The sequence below is a fragment of the Trypanosoma cruzi genome, genomic scaffold (assembly GCF_000209065.1).
Source record: "Trypanosoma cruzi strain CL Brener 1047053517145 genomic scaffold, whole genome shotgun sequence".
Classification (NCBI taxonomy): domain Eukaryota; phylum Euglenozoa; class Kinetoplastea; order Trypanosomatida; family Trypanosomatidae; genus Trypanosoma; species Trypanosoma cruzi.
This window is the reverse complement of record NW_001849571.1, coordinates 134,379-149,076: the sequence shown is the minus strand read 5'-3', so window position 1 is coordinate 149,076 and position 14,698 is coordinate 134,379. Positions and strand designations below refer to the sequence as shown.

General features: G+C 53.9%; 9 protein-coding genes across 9 annotated transcripts, besides 16 other annotated features; all 9 read left to right on the top strand.

Moving 5' to 3' along the window:
* Window positions 1-14,698: a sequence feature (heterozygous, Esmeraldo-like haplotype).
* On the top strand, window positions 78-473 carry Tc00.1047053504017.10 (basic transcription factor 3a, putative; the record flags this gene model as incomplete). Its single annotated transcript, XM_802955.1, has 1 exon — window positions 78-473. One exon carries the CDS (start codon window positions 78-80, stop codon window positions 471-473), a length of 396 nt encoding a protein of 131 aa, XP_808048.1.
* Window positions 547-574: a microsatellite.
* Window positions 583-627: a sequence feature (AT_rich).
* Window positions 687-721: a sequence feature (T-rich).
* Window positions 844-893: a sequence feature (T-rich).
* Window positions 1,117-2,094, top strand: Tc00.1047053504017.20 (hypothetical protein, conserved; the record flags this gene model as incomplete). Its single annotated transcript, XM_802956.1, has 1 exon — window positions 1,117-2,094. One exon carries the CDS (start codon window positions 1,117-1,119, stop codon window positions 2,092-2,094), a length of 978 nt encoding a protein of 325 aa, XP_808049.1.
* Window positions 2,145-2,167: a microsatellite.
* Window positions 2,478-5,006, top strand: Tc00.1047053504017.30 (hypothetical protein, conserved; the record flags this gene model as incomplete). The annotated part of the gene is made up of 1 exon (XM_802957.1): window positions 2,478-5,006. The coding sequence occupies one exon, from the start codon at window positions 2,478-2,480 to the stop codon at window positions 5,004-5,006; it is 2,529 nt and encodes an 842-aa protein (XP_808050.1).
* Window positions 3,736-3,766: a microsatellite.
* On the top strand, window positions 5,235-6,356 carry Tc00.1047053504017.40 (glycine cleavage T-protein, putative; the record flags this gene model as incomplete). The annotated part of the gene is made up of 1 exon (XM_802958.1): window positions 5,235-6,356. The coding sequence occupies one exon, from the start codon at window positions 5,235-5,237 to the stop codon at window positions 6,354-6,356; it is 1,122 nt and encodes a 373-aa protein (XP_808051.1).
* Window positions 6,647-6,711: a sequence feature (T-rich).
* Window positions 6,819-6,849: a microsatellite.
* Window positions 7,125-7,152: a microsatellite.
* Tc00.1047053504017.50 (hypothetical protein, conserved) lies at window positions 7,163-7,510 on the top strand (the record flags this gene model as incomplete). The annotated part of the gene is made up of 1 exon (XM_802959.1): window positions 7,163-7,510. One exon carries the CDS (start codon window positions 7,163-7,165, stop codon window positions 7,508-7,510), a length of 348 nt encoding a protein of 115 aa, XP_808052.1.
* Window positions 7,699-7,736: a sequence feature (T-rich).
* Window positions 7,796-7,832: a sequence feature (A-rich).
* Tc00.1047053504017.54 (hypothetical protein, conserved) lies at window positions 7,926-8,783 on the top strand (the record flags this gene model as incomplete). Its single annotated transcript, XM_802963.1, has 1 exon — window positions 7,926-8,783. One exon carries the CDS (start codon window positions 7,926-7,928, stop codon window positions 8,781-8,783), a length of 858 nt encoding a protein of 285 aa, XP_808056.1.
* On the top strand, window positions 9,153-10,568 carry Tc00.1047053504017.60 (hypothetical protein, conserved; the record flags this gene model as incomplete). Its single annotated transcript, XM_802960.1, has 1 exon — window positions 9,153-10,568. One exon carries the CDS (start codon window positions 9,153-9,155, stop codon window positions 10,566-10,568), a length of 1,416 nt encoding a protein of 471 aa, XP_808053.1.
* Window positions 10,697-10,746: a microsatellite.
* Tc00.1047053504017.70 (uncharacterized protein) lies at window positions 10,919-13,108 on the top strand (the record flags this gene model as incomplete). Its single annotated transcript, XM_802961.1, has 1 exon — window positions 10,919-13,108. One exon carries the CDS (start codon window positions 10,919-10,921, stop codon window positions 13,106-13,108), a length of 2,190 nt encoding a protein of 729 aa, XP_808054.1.
* Window positions 13,168-13,190: a microsatellite.
* Window positions 13,469-13,507: a microsatellite.
* Window positions 13,518-13,541: a sequence feature (AT_rich).
* Window positions 13,716-14,698, top strand: Tc00.1047053504017.79 (glycyl-tRNA synthetase, putative; the record flags this gene model as incomplete). The annotated part of the gene is made up of 1 exon (XM_802962.1): window positions 13,716-14,698. A coding segment is annotated over one exon (983 nt), but the record flags the coding sequence as incomplete, so codon positions are not given.

Here is a 14,698-nt window from a genome sequence, read left to right as displayed (position 1 = left end):
ACCCCTCCCTCCCTCGCTCGCTCGCTTTCTCTCTCCTTGCATTGTGTCTGTGCTTTGCTTCTTTATTCTGTGGGCAGATGCTTTTCAACGTTTTTTCTTTTTCACACTTTATTATCTTCTTTATCGTTATCGTCTGTGCACAAGCGAGCTGGTTTTACCCCGAGTTCATGCCCAACATCACGCAAGAAACACTCCGCAAGCGCGCGGAATTTGTTCGCACAGGTGGCCGTGGCTCCATCCGCCGCACCGTCAAGGCGGCACACCGCAACACAGGCGACGAGAAGAAGGTGCAGTCGGTGCTGAAGCGCCTCGGAGTCACCCCGTTCAATGAGATTGACGAGGCAATATTCTACCGCCAGGACGGCTCCGTCTACTACTTCGACAAGCCAAAGGTGCAGGCCTCCATGCAGTCTCACTGCTTCGTCGTGTCCGGCCCCTACGACGTGAAGGAGGCGAGCGAAATCGCTCAGTAGACCCCGTGTGTGTGTGTGTGTTTGTGGGGGGGATGCAACGTGTATTCACGGACCGGGAGGACTCTCCAATTAGTTTTCTTTTTTTTTTTTTTTTGTTTTTTACACACTCTTTTTTAAATTTATTTTTAAATGAAAAGAAAAAAAAAGAAAAAAACCCTTTTTTTCTTGTTTTAAAGAATAGGTGTTGTTATTTGGTGCTGATCTGACTCTCTCTTTTTCTCTCTTTTTTTTTCTTCTTTTTTTTTCTTCTGCCCGTAAAAACGGCACACAAAAAAACACATGAATGCCGCGCTTCGGGTCCTCTTCTTTTCCCTCTCATTTCTGAGGGGAAGGGGGCCTGAAGCCGCCATTTCTTCTCTCAACGCGTGCGTTTTTTTTTTTCTTTTTTTCTTTTTGTCTCTTTTGTGTCTGTTTTTTTTTACACGGCTTGTCATGTGTGGTGTGCCCGGTGCGAAAGCAGGCAAGCAGGGAAAATAGGTACGACAGAAGAGGCTTATCTTGTGAGTGCGTGTGTGCGAGATCCAAAGAGATTTTTGGCCCACACACATTCAACCGATAGTGTACACACACACACACACACATTTCTCTACCTTTACATTTGTTTATATATATATAGAAAAGATACCAACGGACGCGGGTACAGATGGCGGAGGAAGGACCAGGCGATCAGGAGATGCAGCAGCCAAGCATACATACGTACAAGTCGGGTGCTGTATATGAGGGCGCGTTTAATGGAACAAAGCGTCACGGCCGCGGTCATTGGCACCATCCACACGGTGAGACGTACGAGGGTGAATATGTCAATAACAAGCAGGAGGGTCTTGGTATTTACCGCTTTGACGATTCCTGCAAGTGCTACATAGGTCATTGGAAGGAGGGTGAGATGCATGGTGAGGGTGTGTACTACTTTACCTCCGATCATAGTACTTTCTACTTTGGCGAGTACGCGCATGAAAAAAAGCACGGCAATGGCCTATACTGCTATGAAAACGGCTTTGTCACATCTCAGGAGTGGGATCAGGGCGTTCTGCAGCGAGAGGAGGAGGCAACGCCTCTGCAGCGGGTGGACGCTGAGGTGCAGGTAGAGGAACTTACGGCCGCGGTGCGCAGTGTGGCGCCGAAGGAGCTTGGCGTGCAGCCGCCACCGTCGGAGGTGCGAAGTTTTCAGTTCCCCTCCGGCGCGACGTACACTGGACAGTACTACGGCACAAAGAAACATGGTGTCGGTCACTGGGTGCACCCCGAGGGCGACAGCTACGACGGACAGTTTGAGCACAACAAACACAGCGGTTGGGGGGTCTACGTGATTGGACAAAGTGGCAAAAAATATGTTGGCCACTGGCGCGATGGAAAAATGAACGGCATAGGCGTGTATTTTTTCAACAAGCAGGAAACAGAATACTTTATTGGCTCCTACAAGAATGACGTGAAGCACGGCTGCGGCCTGTACCACTTTGCAGAGCGAGGAAACAACAAGCTGCAGCTCTGGGAGAATGGCCGCCTCAAGAAGGAGGCCGACGCAGAGGAGACTGCAGTGCAGGGGTATGGCGCGGCAATGCATAAGATTCTCCAAATTGTGCGTCGGTTTGCCCCACACTACGAGCCTCTCGTTGCCCAGTAATTTTGCCGGCAGAAGCGGGGAGAGGGAAACAACTCCTCGTGGTACATATCTTTTTTTTTTTTTTTTTTTTTTTACCCCCTCTTCTTTTCTGTCGTTTGTAAGACTCCCTCCTTCCTTTTTTTTTTCCGCTCGCTCGGATTTGTTTACATTCGCCCTTTAGTTTTTTTTTTTTTTTTTTTGCGTGAATTGGCGTTTATGGGGGACATTTCTGCAGCTTTTTTTGTTTTGTGCGTGCGTCATGCGCTCGCATTTTTTGTGTGCCATCTTTCTCCCGCCCTTTTTGCCCACACGCGTGTACGTACGCGCATATGCGTGTGTGTTTGTGCATGCGATACCACATGTCCACATGTGATGTTTAGGAGGGCAGAAGGCCCCTGTTGGCAATGGCGCCGCTTGGAAAGAAAGAGCTCCTTCTCTGGGCGGCAGAGGCGAGCGGTATTCGACCTTGCAACAAGTACGCTGACCTGCGTGATGGGGTCGTGCTGTTGGCTCTGGCGAGTCGTCTTTTTCCCGCCACTGTTGATCCCCGTCTTCTGCGGCGTGGGCCGATTGACGTGGAGCGGAATTGGGACGCGTTGCGGCGCGTCATGGAGCGAAATGGATTGCCGCTGCATTTGTGTGACCGTCAGGCGGTAGCCGCCGGCCACGCACGTCACTGCTTCAACATGTTGGTGCTGTTTTATTTTCTTACGCGGCTTTCGCAGGACTCGGAGTTTTGTGTGGACTTTGCGAACCCCGTCGACGCCGGAATTGCGGAGTTTTTGCAGTCGCCACAGAGTCTTCTATGCGTTGGGAAGTTGCCCGCAGCATGCGAAGAAGGGACGCAATTGGAGGAGGAGGAGGAAAACGAAAAACGCTCAGGTGGGTCCGCTCCAGTCCCGCCACCGCCGTCATCGTCGTCACCATCATCTTTACCTCCTTTTGCCTCCGCCAATTCTTCCTCCTACCCGCTGCATGCGGCGTTGACAACTTCTTCGGCTAAGACAAGCAGTGACGCGGAAGAACCCGTGAGGAGGGGCCGCAGCGGGGGTGGCGTGGCAAAAACGCAAAGCCTGCAGGTATCGAACGCGCGGCTGCAGGAGGAGCTTGACCATGTGCGGGCCACATCACAGCTGATGTTGGCGCAACAGCGTACGCTTTTGACGAGCGAGGTGGCCCGTATGACGGAGCAGTTTGAGGTACGGATGACGATGCTGCGCCTGGAGCGGGATCACGAGGTACGTCAGTGCCTGCTCGATATGAGGGAAGAGTACGACATTTTTCTTAGCGAAATAAAGGAGAATGAGACGGTGGCGTCTGCCCCGTCTTCTTCTCCATCTTTCATTGCCATTAGGGCTCTTGAGGGCAAGGTGCAAACCTATGAGCGTGAGCTGGCAGAGGCAAGAGACACGATCCAGCACCTCCACAATGCCATCAATCTGCAGCGTGCCCGTTACGAGGGATTTGCGGAGAAGATTTCTAGCGTATGCGCCACGGCGCCTCCCGGTGTGTCGGGTGAGGACGATTTTCTGAAGACTATGAATGCATTGCTGGGAACGCAGCCGCAGGGGGTGCGGGATGCCGTGATTCTGCGTCTGAAGACGTTGCTGTCGCAAGTGAGGGTGCCCCCCAGTGAGGATCAGAGAAACGAGCCGAGGAAAAAGGAGGAGGAGGAGGAGGATGGAGAGGAAGAATGTCACGGCACAAGCGGTGGGATATCGGGTGAAGGGCAGCGCTTCCGCATGCAACTGGAGGGATCCAAGAAGGCGAAACAGTTTCCACGGCAACAGCACCAGGACTGGTACGCTGTGCCTCTGACAGATGGGTTGGAGGCTCCGTCGTGCATGATTGACGCGGAGACGTGTGACGCTATTTGCGCGCGGGCCAACGCGGTGGCGGAGACCCATACACCAGCCGCTTCTCCCGTACGACAGGAGCTGCAGCGTCTCGTTCTTGCCATTCAGATTCTTCAAGCACGTGTTCAGACCGCGGCGAATGCCTTGATGGCCTACAAGGAGAAACAGCAGGGCCTACACGAGCAGTTGCTTTGCCTGCAGCAGAGTCGGGAGTTGGAGGCACACGAACAGGAACGCACGTTTGGGGCGAGGCTGGAGGAACAGCGGCGGCGGTTGGAAGCGAACGAGGCGGCACTCACCACAAAATTACGCCTTGTAGAGGAACGCTGTTCGCGGCGGGAGTCCGTGGCGAATATGCTGCACGAGCAGGTGCGCGAAATGGTGGGCTCATTGCTGAAGCAAACCCACGTCCACGTTAGTGGTGGCTTTGGTTCTGGTGACGAGAGTGGTTTGGCACTGACGGGCGTGCAGGCGGCACTGCAGCGTTTGCTGACGGACGTGGCAGACTCGCAGCGCACACGTGACTCGATGGAGGCTGCCCTTGGCGAGCTGAGCAAAGAGGTGGCGATACTGCGACACGACCTCGCGCGGCGGGAGCTGGAGGTGAAATCCCTGCAGACGTCACTTGCGGCGGTGGAGGCGGCACGGCGGGAAGAAAGGATGGAATTGTCGAAGGCAACGGCGGAGGCTGATGCATTGCGGGACGCCATGACGGTTGAAATGGACGCATGTCGTCGTTACATCAAACGGGTTGGGGAATTGATGACTATGATGGGAGTTTCGCCGCCCTCGTTGCATCAGGGCCCTCCATTTTTGGCCGTTGCGACGACTAATGATAATAATGATACACGTGCTAGGACGCCTGCGCCCCTTTCAGAGTTGAATAACGTCAATGGTATTCTCAAGGACATGTGTGCGGCGGAGCAGATCAAAGACACGGCAGCAGCTCCAACCGGAAGGGCTTTAGTGACAGCCGCAGCGGGGGCGAGCACGGCCTCATCATTGCTTTCCCCTGAGGAGTTGGAGCGGCGCAAGATGGAAATCCTGAGCAAATACGGCTTCTCGAATAGAATATAGCACTGAGACGCCGTCGCTGTGTATTATTTTGAAAGCAACGCGGGTTGAAGTGACTAGAGCTCCTACCTATTCTTTTAGTATGCGTTTTAAACACCCACTGACCGTAATAAGCGGTGGTGATATTGTCTCATTGCGGTTTTGCAGCCTGTGAGGTTTTATTATTATTAACATTTCTTTTGTTTTTTGTTTTTGTTTTTGCTTCCGTAGCCCTTTTTGCTTCTTAAACCGATGTCTGTTCCGCTTCGTCGTACCGTTCTGCACAGTCTTCACCTGAGCCGCAAGGCTCGCATGGGTTCCTTTGCTGGCTACGACATGCCCATTCACTACCCGCCTGGAGTCGTGCAGGAGCACCTGCACACACGCCAGGCCGCCGGTCTCTTCGACGTATCGCACGTTGGGTTCTTTGAGGTGCGGGGTGCGGATCGCCACAAGTTTTTCGAGTGGGTAACACCGAGCGGTGTGACGGAGCTGCAGGATGGACAGTCCGCTCTGACGCTGTTCATGAATGAGTCGGGCGGTGTGAAGGACGACTGTATCGTTTCCAAGTATTCCGATCACCTCCTTGCTGTTATCAATGCGGGGTGCAAAGGGAAGATAATAACGCACCTGAAGGATAGACTCGCGGAGTTCAAGGGTGACGCCACACTTGTTGAACTCGACCGCGCCATGGTGTCACTGCAGGGGCCCAAGGCGGCATCTGTCATGGCTCCCTTTGTGGAGGAACTTGACAGGGTGAAGTTCATGTGGGGACGTCGCAGCGTCTGCGTGAAGGGGATAGATATTACGCTGACACGCTGCAGTTACTCGGGGGAGGACGGCTTTGACATCATTGTGCCCATTCAAGATGCCGTGCAGTTTGTTGAACTTCTTCTACAGAACCCTGACGTACAACTTGCCGGCCTTGGGGCGAGAGACAGCCTGAGAACGGAGGCAGGGCTTTGTCTTTACTCGCACGAACTCTCGGAGGAAGTTAACCCGGTTGCTGCACGACTCATGTGGTGCATCCCAAAGCGCCGCATGGCGGAGGGAGGCTTCATTGGCCACGAGCGCCTTCAGACATTTGTGCAGCGCGCGAAGGAGCTTGTGCCGCGCTTGCGTATGGGAATCCTTTCTGTCGCGAGGGGACCAGTGGCGCGTACAGGGATGCCGATCCTCGTCGGTGATGTCGTGGTCGGGGAGGTGACGAGCGGCGTGCCGTCGCCAACGCTCTCGCGCAACATTGCGATGGGGTACATCGATCGCGCGAAGGCCCGGGCGGGGGAAACGGTGGAGTTGGAAGTGCGGGGGAAGCGGCTGCCGGGCGAGGTCACGTTGCCGCGCTTCGTTCCGCAGCGGTACTACAAGGGATGATGATGATGTTGGAGGGGTTGGCGGCCCCGTACAAGCCGGTGATTGGTGGCCGGGTGGTGGTGGTGGGCCGCACAGGGAGGAAAAGAAGAAAAAAATAAAGTAAGGGAAATAAGGCACAAGAGAAAAGCAAATCGACACAGCGACGAAAAAGGGAGAATCGTGGGAGGTGTTGCATATCTCACGTGGTTCGCCTGAGGAGTTCCGGATGCGAGTCGCGATGAAATACCGCGGGGGGTAGGACGCATCGTGTCGATTGCTGGCTGCTCGCTATCTTGTGGGTAAACACATACTTTTTCTTTTTTTGCGCTTCTTTCTCTCTATTTTATTCCCTTTTTTTTTTTCTCTTCTTTTTTTTGATTGTTATCCTTCTGGTTTTCTGGTGGATCTTTTCCGTGCCGTCATTACGTCTGTGCTCTTCTTCCCGGTAACCGTCTTTTTTTTTTTACTTCTCCTGCCCATCACTTTTTATTTTTATTTTTATTTATTTATTTTTTTGGTGTCGTTTCGCGGATTGGCAATTTTTTGATTTGCGTGTCGTCACCTAACAATGTTTTTTTTCTTTTCTTTGTTATTTGGCATGCGTGTGTGTGTGTGTGCGTAGGGCACTGTGACGCGCTGCATCTTGGTGCCAACACCCACACACACGCTCCCTTCTACGGCCCAACGCACATGTGCAGCGGGGGAGGGCGAACATACATGTCTTTTCTCCTTCACTTCATGTCTTTTTCTTCTTTTTTCCTCCCCTCCACGTGTGCGGCAGTGGTAGAAGTGCGTGTGTGTGTGTGTGTCTGTGTGTAGGGCTGCGGATGGCGGCGGATAATGTGACGGAGGCTGAGCTGGAGGTGCGACTTGAGCACGAGCTGCTGCTCTGTGAGCAGGACTTCTTGCTGCGTGAGACGGAGGCAACGACGTGCATCAGCAACCGGGCGACTACGGCGCGCAAGAATGCGGCGGAGACGGACATCGGACTTCTGCGCGCGTACTTGGAGGGCATGCGCCGGAAAAACAGGGCTGTGTGCTTTGCGGCGGAAGAGGGCATGCGGGCAAAGGTGCTCGCCGCAAAACGTCGGTCAGAGGAGCTTCGCCGCATTCTCTCGGAGCTGCAGAAGGAGACGACGGAGATCAGAGAACGGTGCGCATCTATTTCCATGTGAATATGTAGTTTTGCTCTTCAGCCCTTTTCTCTCGGACCAGCGGGGGCGGAATCCCTTTCTTTTTTTTATATTTATTTATGGCTTGCCTTCGCCAATTAATAACCCCCCCGGTGCGTTGCTGTCCCCCGCCGGACCGTGACGGCAGCGCACCCAACCGCTTGGAAGCAAAGTGGGAGGTTTTGGGGCTCTTTTTTATTTTTTTTGCTTTTTTTTTTCTTCTTCTTTTCCTGCTTCTTTGGTCTTTTGCGAAGTGTCTTTTTTTTCTCTTTATCGCGGTTGCCGGAGAAAAAAAAAAAAAAAAAACGAAGAAGAAAAGAGAAAAGCCAGACAAAAGAGGGCTGCCAAACGTGCCAGCGCAACTCGGCATCATTAGGGCGGTGTCCCGCACACACACACACACACATTGATTTCATGAATGGGTAACGCGCTGGCAGGAGTTTGTAGGCAAATCCGATGTCTTGATGCTAATTCACCACGACACGAGCGAAGGCGTTCGCCTCGTGCCGCTTCTTTTTCTTCTCACCCATCGCGTTTGCGTAAAACGCCGTTGTCGCCGCTTAAACCGGGTGGAAAAATAGCCTGTGAGATTTGTGGAATTTGCTTTGACCCGGTGGGCTTGGAAAAACATCGTTCGATGTGCCGAGCCTCCCGTGGAGTAGAGACGGAGCAGGCACGTTCATGTTTAGGCTGCACGGGGGAAGGGCTCCCTAACGATGAACCTGAAGAGTTGTGTGTGGTGTGCTTTGCGGAGAAGCGGATGTATGCTTTCCTTCCGTGTGGACACGTGGCCTGCTGCAGCTCATGCGGGAAGTTGGTGGATAGATGCCCGGTGTGCCGGGAGGAACGGTTCGGGTACTGCGTTGTCAACACCACTGCCCTTCTGCAGTTCAAGTGCCCACATTGCAGGGCCATTGTGGCGCCTGAGCTGTACGACGGACATCGCGAGGTGTGTGCCATCCAATCCAGGGCGGCGCAGGTGGGTCACAGTGGACCTGCGACCGACGCAGACACTCGCAGTAAAAACGCGGCTACGTCGGGGAGGAGGGCGGAGGGCGGCGGTAATCATCCACCGGCGGCGGTCCCCGCCAAACGCAGTGCGAGTAGTCACGGGATCACACCGAACTTCTGCATCGAGTGCCGGAGGGAGAACGCGCCGCTGGTCATCATTGGGCCGTGCGGCCACCGGGTTCTTTGCGATGATTGTTTTGCGGGTCGAATCACATGTCCGGTTTGCCTGCGGGAGATCGAACACGGTTGGAAATCCTACATTTAGGCTCGCTGTGCACACGAAACGAGGGAACGAAAGGGGGAAAATCAAAAGGAAAGAAAGTAAGAAGGTGGGTGGGTGGGAGGAGTCTTAAGAGCAAAGTTGGCGAAAAGTATGTCCCTCAATGAAAAAGAAGGAAGGAAGAAACAAGGCAAAGCAAAAAAATATGGGGTCAGGGGGAAGGGTAAGGGTAAGGGGAAGGGGAAGGGTCGATTAAAAAGTAGTTGAGAGGAACATGGATGTGAGTTGAGAAGGAGAGAGAGAGAAGGTCCGTGCGAGTCACTGGCTGTTAGTTAGAGTGCCATTCATCCTTCTTTTTTTTTTTTTTTTTGATAAAAATAGGAGTGAGTGAGTCAGTGAGAGGTTAGAGTTGCCATGACGACACTGGACCCAGAATGTTTTCTGGCGCATGTATCAAAGTTTGAAGCGTGCAACATCGATTCGTCACTTTATCCACCGCCTTACGTCCTCCACGGCAGGCTCCCTCACTCCAACTTTGTGTGCAGTGCGAGCCTCGGAAACTCAACCCCGTCGTGGTCTTTCTGCCATACCTTTGAATGCACTGGAGGAGGGAACACTGCGGAGCCCCCGATAGTGCTGGAGTGCTACGGCAATAACGGGGAGGAGTTTGTGGGCATGTGCGCCGTGGAGTTATCTCAGTTGCTGGAGGCTTCATCATCAAAGGACTCGATCGTGGCGCTGCAGCTGAGGGACGGCTATTTTGTCAGAGGTGAGATATCGTTTCATGCGACGTTAGAGAAATTACACTCGTTCGACATTCACATCCCACGCATGGCCATTGCGCCACATTCACCACCGGGAGCCTCCGTGTACGTGGAGCTTTCGTGCGGTTACGAAGGCAGTGGCGGCGCGGTGTCCGTGACGTCGGAGCGGGTGGCGACGGAAGTCTTCGAGTGGGCGCCGCTGCCGCCATTGCTGCAATGCAGAGTTACTCCCGGAACACTGACGCAAGACGGTGTTTTCGGCAAACTCTTCAGCGATTCCGGGGAGCGGCTCGGTCACTTTCGCATCGTTGTGCCCGCTTCTGTCGTCAGGGGAATAACAGCACCGGCATCACTGTCAGAGGACGGCGTGAGCAGCGAGCAGTTTGAGTTTGACGTTCCCGTGGAGTCAACGCCCTCGGGCATCGTGCTGCGGTGCGCAGGCAACATGACGCTTTTGAGGGGTGCTTGCCCGGCGGTATGTCAGGCATCCGCCGAGGCCTCTTTAGACGCCGAGAGGAGCACAGAAACGCATGAATTTTTTCGCGGTGCCCTCTCTGAAGACCTGCAGGTCCTGAGCGAGGTTCTGGAGCAGCAGCAGCGGATGCTCGGGACGGTTCGAGAGCAGTTGGAATGGGTGCGGGATTACAAGGCCACCATCAAACAACGACTGGAGGTGTTGCGGCGCCACTCGACGGCGACGGACTCCACAGGCGTTGGGATCAGGAGCCGGATTGAGAGGGAACTGCAAGGCTGCATCATGCAGCGGGAACAACTACGGGATGAGCTTGCCGCGCTTCGGAAACGCAGAGCGGCGGCCACAGAAGAACATTTGCTGCGGGTGGAGGAGCAGAGGAGGTTGCAGGAAACGCTGGAGGAGGAACAGGCAAAGGCAGAGTTTCTCCGCGAAGGTGTCAAGAAGTTGCAGCTGGAAATGCAAGTGCATGCAAAGATGGAGAAGAAGCGGGAGCAGCTGCGTCTGCGGCAGTCGGAAGAACACCAGCAACTCAACAGCGAAGATGCAGAGACACTGGTAGAGGTGATGCGTTTACTGGAACGACACAAGTGAATTGCTTCACCTTGCCAATAACGAGCCAGACGTGATATTTCCGACATTTTTTTTTAGCCATTGTGGGTCTTTACATTTAAAGACTTATTTGCATACTTATGAATTACTCTTTTCTTCTTGCTTGCACGATGCGTATACATGTGCGTTTATATATACATATACATATTTATATGTATATTTGTGTGCCATATGCGAGGGGCGGGGCTTCTTTTTTTTTTTTTTTTTTGTTGTTGTTGTCCAGGTCCATGCCTCCTCCTTTTTTTTTTTTTGACACGCATGCACGCATAGTCTTCCCCTTTAAAAAAGTAAAAAAAAAAAAAGAAGGAGGGTAAATATAAGCCGGCAGGGCGATGATAGATCACAGCCTCTTTGAAAGGTATGATTCGCTCAATCGGAACTACACGGGAAAAAGGCCGCAGCTGGGTCCGGGTGTGAAGTGCGTACAGTGCGACGGCTGTGATCGTGTAATCACGTTCGCCGTGTTCCACAGCGAGTACGAAGGCGGCGTGGATGTGTGCAACATTTGCCGTGTGGCTGCCGAGCAAAGTGCAGGCGGGTACGTGCAGTGCACGGATCGAAGACGGCGTCTTTGCTTTGCGAATCACCCGTTGTGTTTTGTTGGCCCCGCTCCGCTGCCCAAAGGCTACGAGTTGGACAAGGACGAGATTGACGTGGAGCACGACCCCGGGCTGCTGGCGAGGCGCTTCAAGAGGTCTGTTGACGTTGTCGCCCGCCGCGGCCTTGGTCGTCCAAGGAAGCGGCCGCGTGGACGACGCCGCGAAGGTGACGGGAGTAAAAAAAACGAAAAGAGGGATGGTAACGAGGACTGGTCGACGGCGAAGAGGTCGAGGCGAGGCGTTGGCGGAGGCGTGGCAGCTGTGACGATGGCCGCCGGTGCTGCTGCTGTCGCTTCCGCTTCCGCTTCCGATGCGGCGGCAACGACGACGCCGGAAACAGCAGCACCACAAGCGACAGCAGCACAAGCCTCGCCATTGCCGCCGCGGGAGGAGCCGAAATTGAAAGCACCGCCACCTGCAGGTGTTGCCGAGGTGAAAGGGGAGAATGGTGCAACGCATAGCGAGCAACCGCAGAATCCAGCAGGGAGTAATAAAGACTCCGCACGGCGGATGAAGTGGGAACGCGTGGTAAACAGTCCAGTGGCGAAGTTTTTTCTCCAAATTGAGCCCCGCACCAAAAGGACCGCCGAACGCCCAGCATCCATGGTCTACCAGCCGCTATGCGTATTCGACCACGATAGCATTCAAGAGTTTTCCGTTGCCCCGAACAGGAGTTGCCGAACCACCCGTGGGTTTGTAGGCTTCACGTCCTGCAGCAGTGTCCTCTGTGTGCGCATAGTTCCAACGATGCCTGAAGTGGGTCTGTGGTTTTCAGTGATGTGTGAGGAGGATTGCTGCACGCGGCTTGACATATGGCATTGCCCTCCTAAAGCAAGCGCCACTGCCTCTTCTTTCCTCAGTCTCAGCGATGTTGCGCCTCCAGTACGCAGGTACGTTGTGCATGTGGGACTAAACGTGGCAGTGTCGATGGATTGGCTCCCTGTTCCCTTACATCGAACGGACAACAACAAGTTGGGTCTCTGCACGTTTATCCGTGGGAAGTACTTGGTCTCGACAGTTCTTCCCCGCGATGTAGTTGCTGAGACCTCAGCGGCTGTAACGCGTGGCTGCGGCAACGGTGGTGCTGATGGCGCTGGCCGCAGGAGTGGTCGTTGCGTCCACGTGGCTGCGGAGGTGTGTGGTGCGACTCTGCTGAAGCGTGAAATCGAACTTGTGGAGATTCGGTGGAGCTCCAACGCCACTTCTCTCGCCGGGACGTTTCTCTTTGCGATTGGCCGCTGCACCTCGGTGGTGGTGCTTCAGCCCACCGGCGACACACACTCGGGTAAGTTGATGTTGCAAGTGGTGCATTACATTGAAGCAAAGGGCGTCGTGGCGTCTCCACCGTTTTTGCCGTTCCCTCCCATTGCTGTTGGTGCGGCGCGTAGTGGCCACACGATGTTGGTGGTTTCACATGGAACAAGTGTGGCATTCTACCAGGCGCCCGAGTTCAGCACGAAACTTTTTGTGGCCGTGGATGAGGTGGTGACTTGTGTACGATCCTACGAGCGACGTTTGACGATGGGCCTGGCGAGTGGTGCTGTTGTGGACGTTCGTAGCGGGATGCCGATTGCGACGCTGCAGTCGCCACCATTACTTATTGACCGCATAGAAGGCACGTCTAATGATGAAGAGACGTGGCTTGTGGCGGACACCTCGGGAGAGTGTACACGGATTTATCGGCACCGTCAGGGAGATGCGGAGCCCAGGACGGAGTGTGTTCTCTCGCTCGCTCGGGTGCAGCGTGCAGCAGATCAGCCGGCGGCGTTAATTATGGGCTGCAGCCGCATGAGTGAGTCCCTGCGTATTACTGGGGACAGCGCGCCGCAATTTGTGCAGCATCCACTGCAGCATCTTATGATCGCGCGTGGTCCGCTACTTGCCTTTTTTACCGACGGTGTCTGGTTATTGTCTCCGCAGTGACTGGAGTGCTGGCAGACATGGATGCACTCGCAAACATAACTATGGAAGCAACAGAGGCGGTGTGTGTGTGTGTGTGTGTGTGAGAAAGAGAGAGGGAGAGAAAAAAAAAAAAAAAATAAGTTTGATAATAACAGAGATTTTTTTCCTGTCAAAGAGTGGCCTATTTTTTTTTGTGTGGAGCCAACCGCCCCTTTGTTGCAATGGTACTAAAGACCAGCATAAACATACTCTTTTTTTATAGGTTGCATGTCACACTCTTGTCGCCTTGCGGATGTCTTTTCTTTTTTTTCCTTCTTTCTTCTCTCTTCGTCCCCTTCCCCCGTTACTCAACAAATGGCTGTTGGGAGGATTCGAAGGGGAAACAACAACAACAACAACAAAAAAAAAAAACAACAGCAAAAGCAATTTCATTTATTTATAAATAAATTTTTTTGGTCGTCGGTGTTGGTGTTTTTTCTGTAGACCTAAAACATAATTCCACGCTAAGGGAGAGAAGAGGCAGAGAAGCGGAGGAGGATATTTAATAAAAAAGTTTCTTTTTTTTGTTTTTTTTTTGTTTGTGCGTGTTGCGTCAGCCACCACGAAGTGTCTTGCACGCAGTCGACTCATGCGCACGGCACTCCCGTCGAAGCTCGAGAATTTGGTGCGGGCGGAGTTTGAGGACACATGCCGCCGCCGCTTTTTTTTCGGTCTGGCCTTTGACCCGTACGGCGGGTCGGCGGGGCTGTACGACCTGGGCCCGCCGCTCTGCGCCATGAAGGCCAACCTCCTGTCGTACTGGCGGCAGCACTTTGTGCTGGAGGAGAACATGTGTGAGGTGGACACGACGTCCCTGACGCCGGAGGAGGTGTTCAAGGCATCCGGCCATGTGGTGCGGTTCAACGACGTCATGGTGCGGGACACCGTCACAGGCGAGTGCATCCGCGCCGACAAGCTGCTCGAGGAGTACAGTGAGACGCGGCTCAAGGACGCCACCCTGCCAATAGAAACGAAGCAGGAGATGCAGACGCTCCGTAACAGGGCGGCCGGGATGACGCCGGCGGAGATGAAGGCGGTGATTGAACACCACCAGGTCAATTCGCCCAAAGGCAACGCACTCAGCGAGCCGTTTCCGTTCAATCTCATGTTCTCCACGAGTATTGGACCGGAGGGAGACCGTGTTGGGTACATGCGCCCTGAACTTGCGCAGGGGATCATACTGAACTTTAAGAGACTACTCGATTCAGGCAATGCGCAGCGCATGCCGTTTGCAGGGGCGTGCATCGGCACCGCCTTCCGAAACGAAATTGCGCCACGCGCAAACCTTATCCGCGTCCGTGAGTTTACGCTGGCGGAGATTGAGCACTTTGTCAACCCCAACGACAAGAGCCATGAAAAGTTTGAGAGCGTCAGGGGCACGGAGTTCTGGGCATGGCCACGGGAACTACAGGACGCCAATGCAGACCCTGTTCTTATGACCGTTGGGGATGCCGTTGCTAAAAAGATCATTGACAATGAGACGCTCGGCTACTTCATTGCCCGCACGGTTCTTTTTCTTGAGGCCGTCGGTTTGCGTTTTCTCCGCTTCCGCAACACCAGCGTGATGAGATG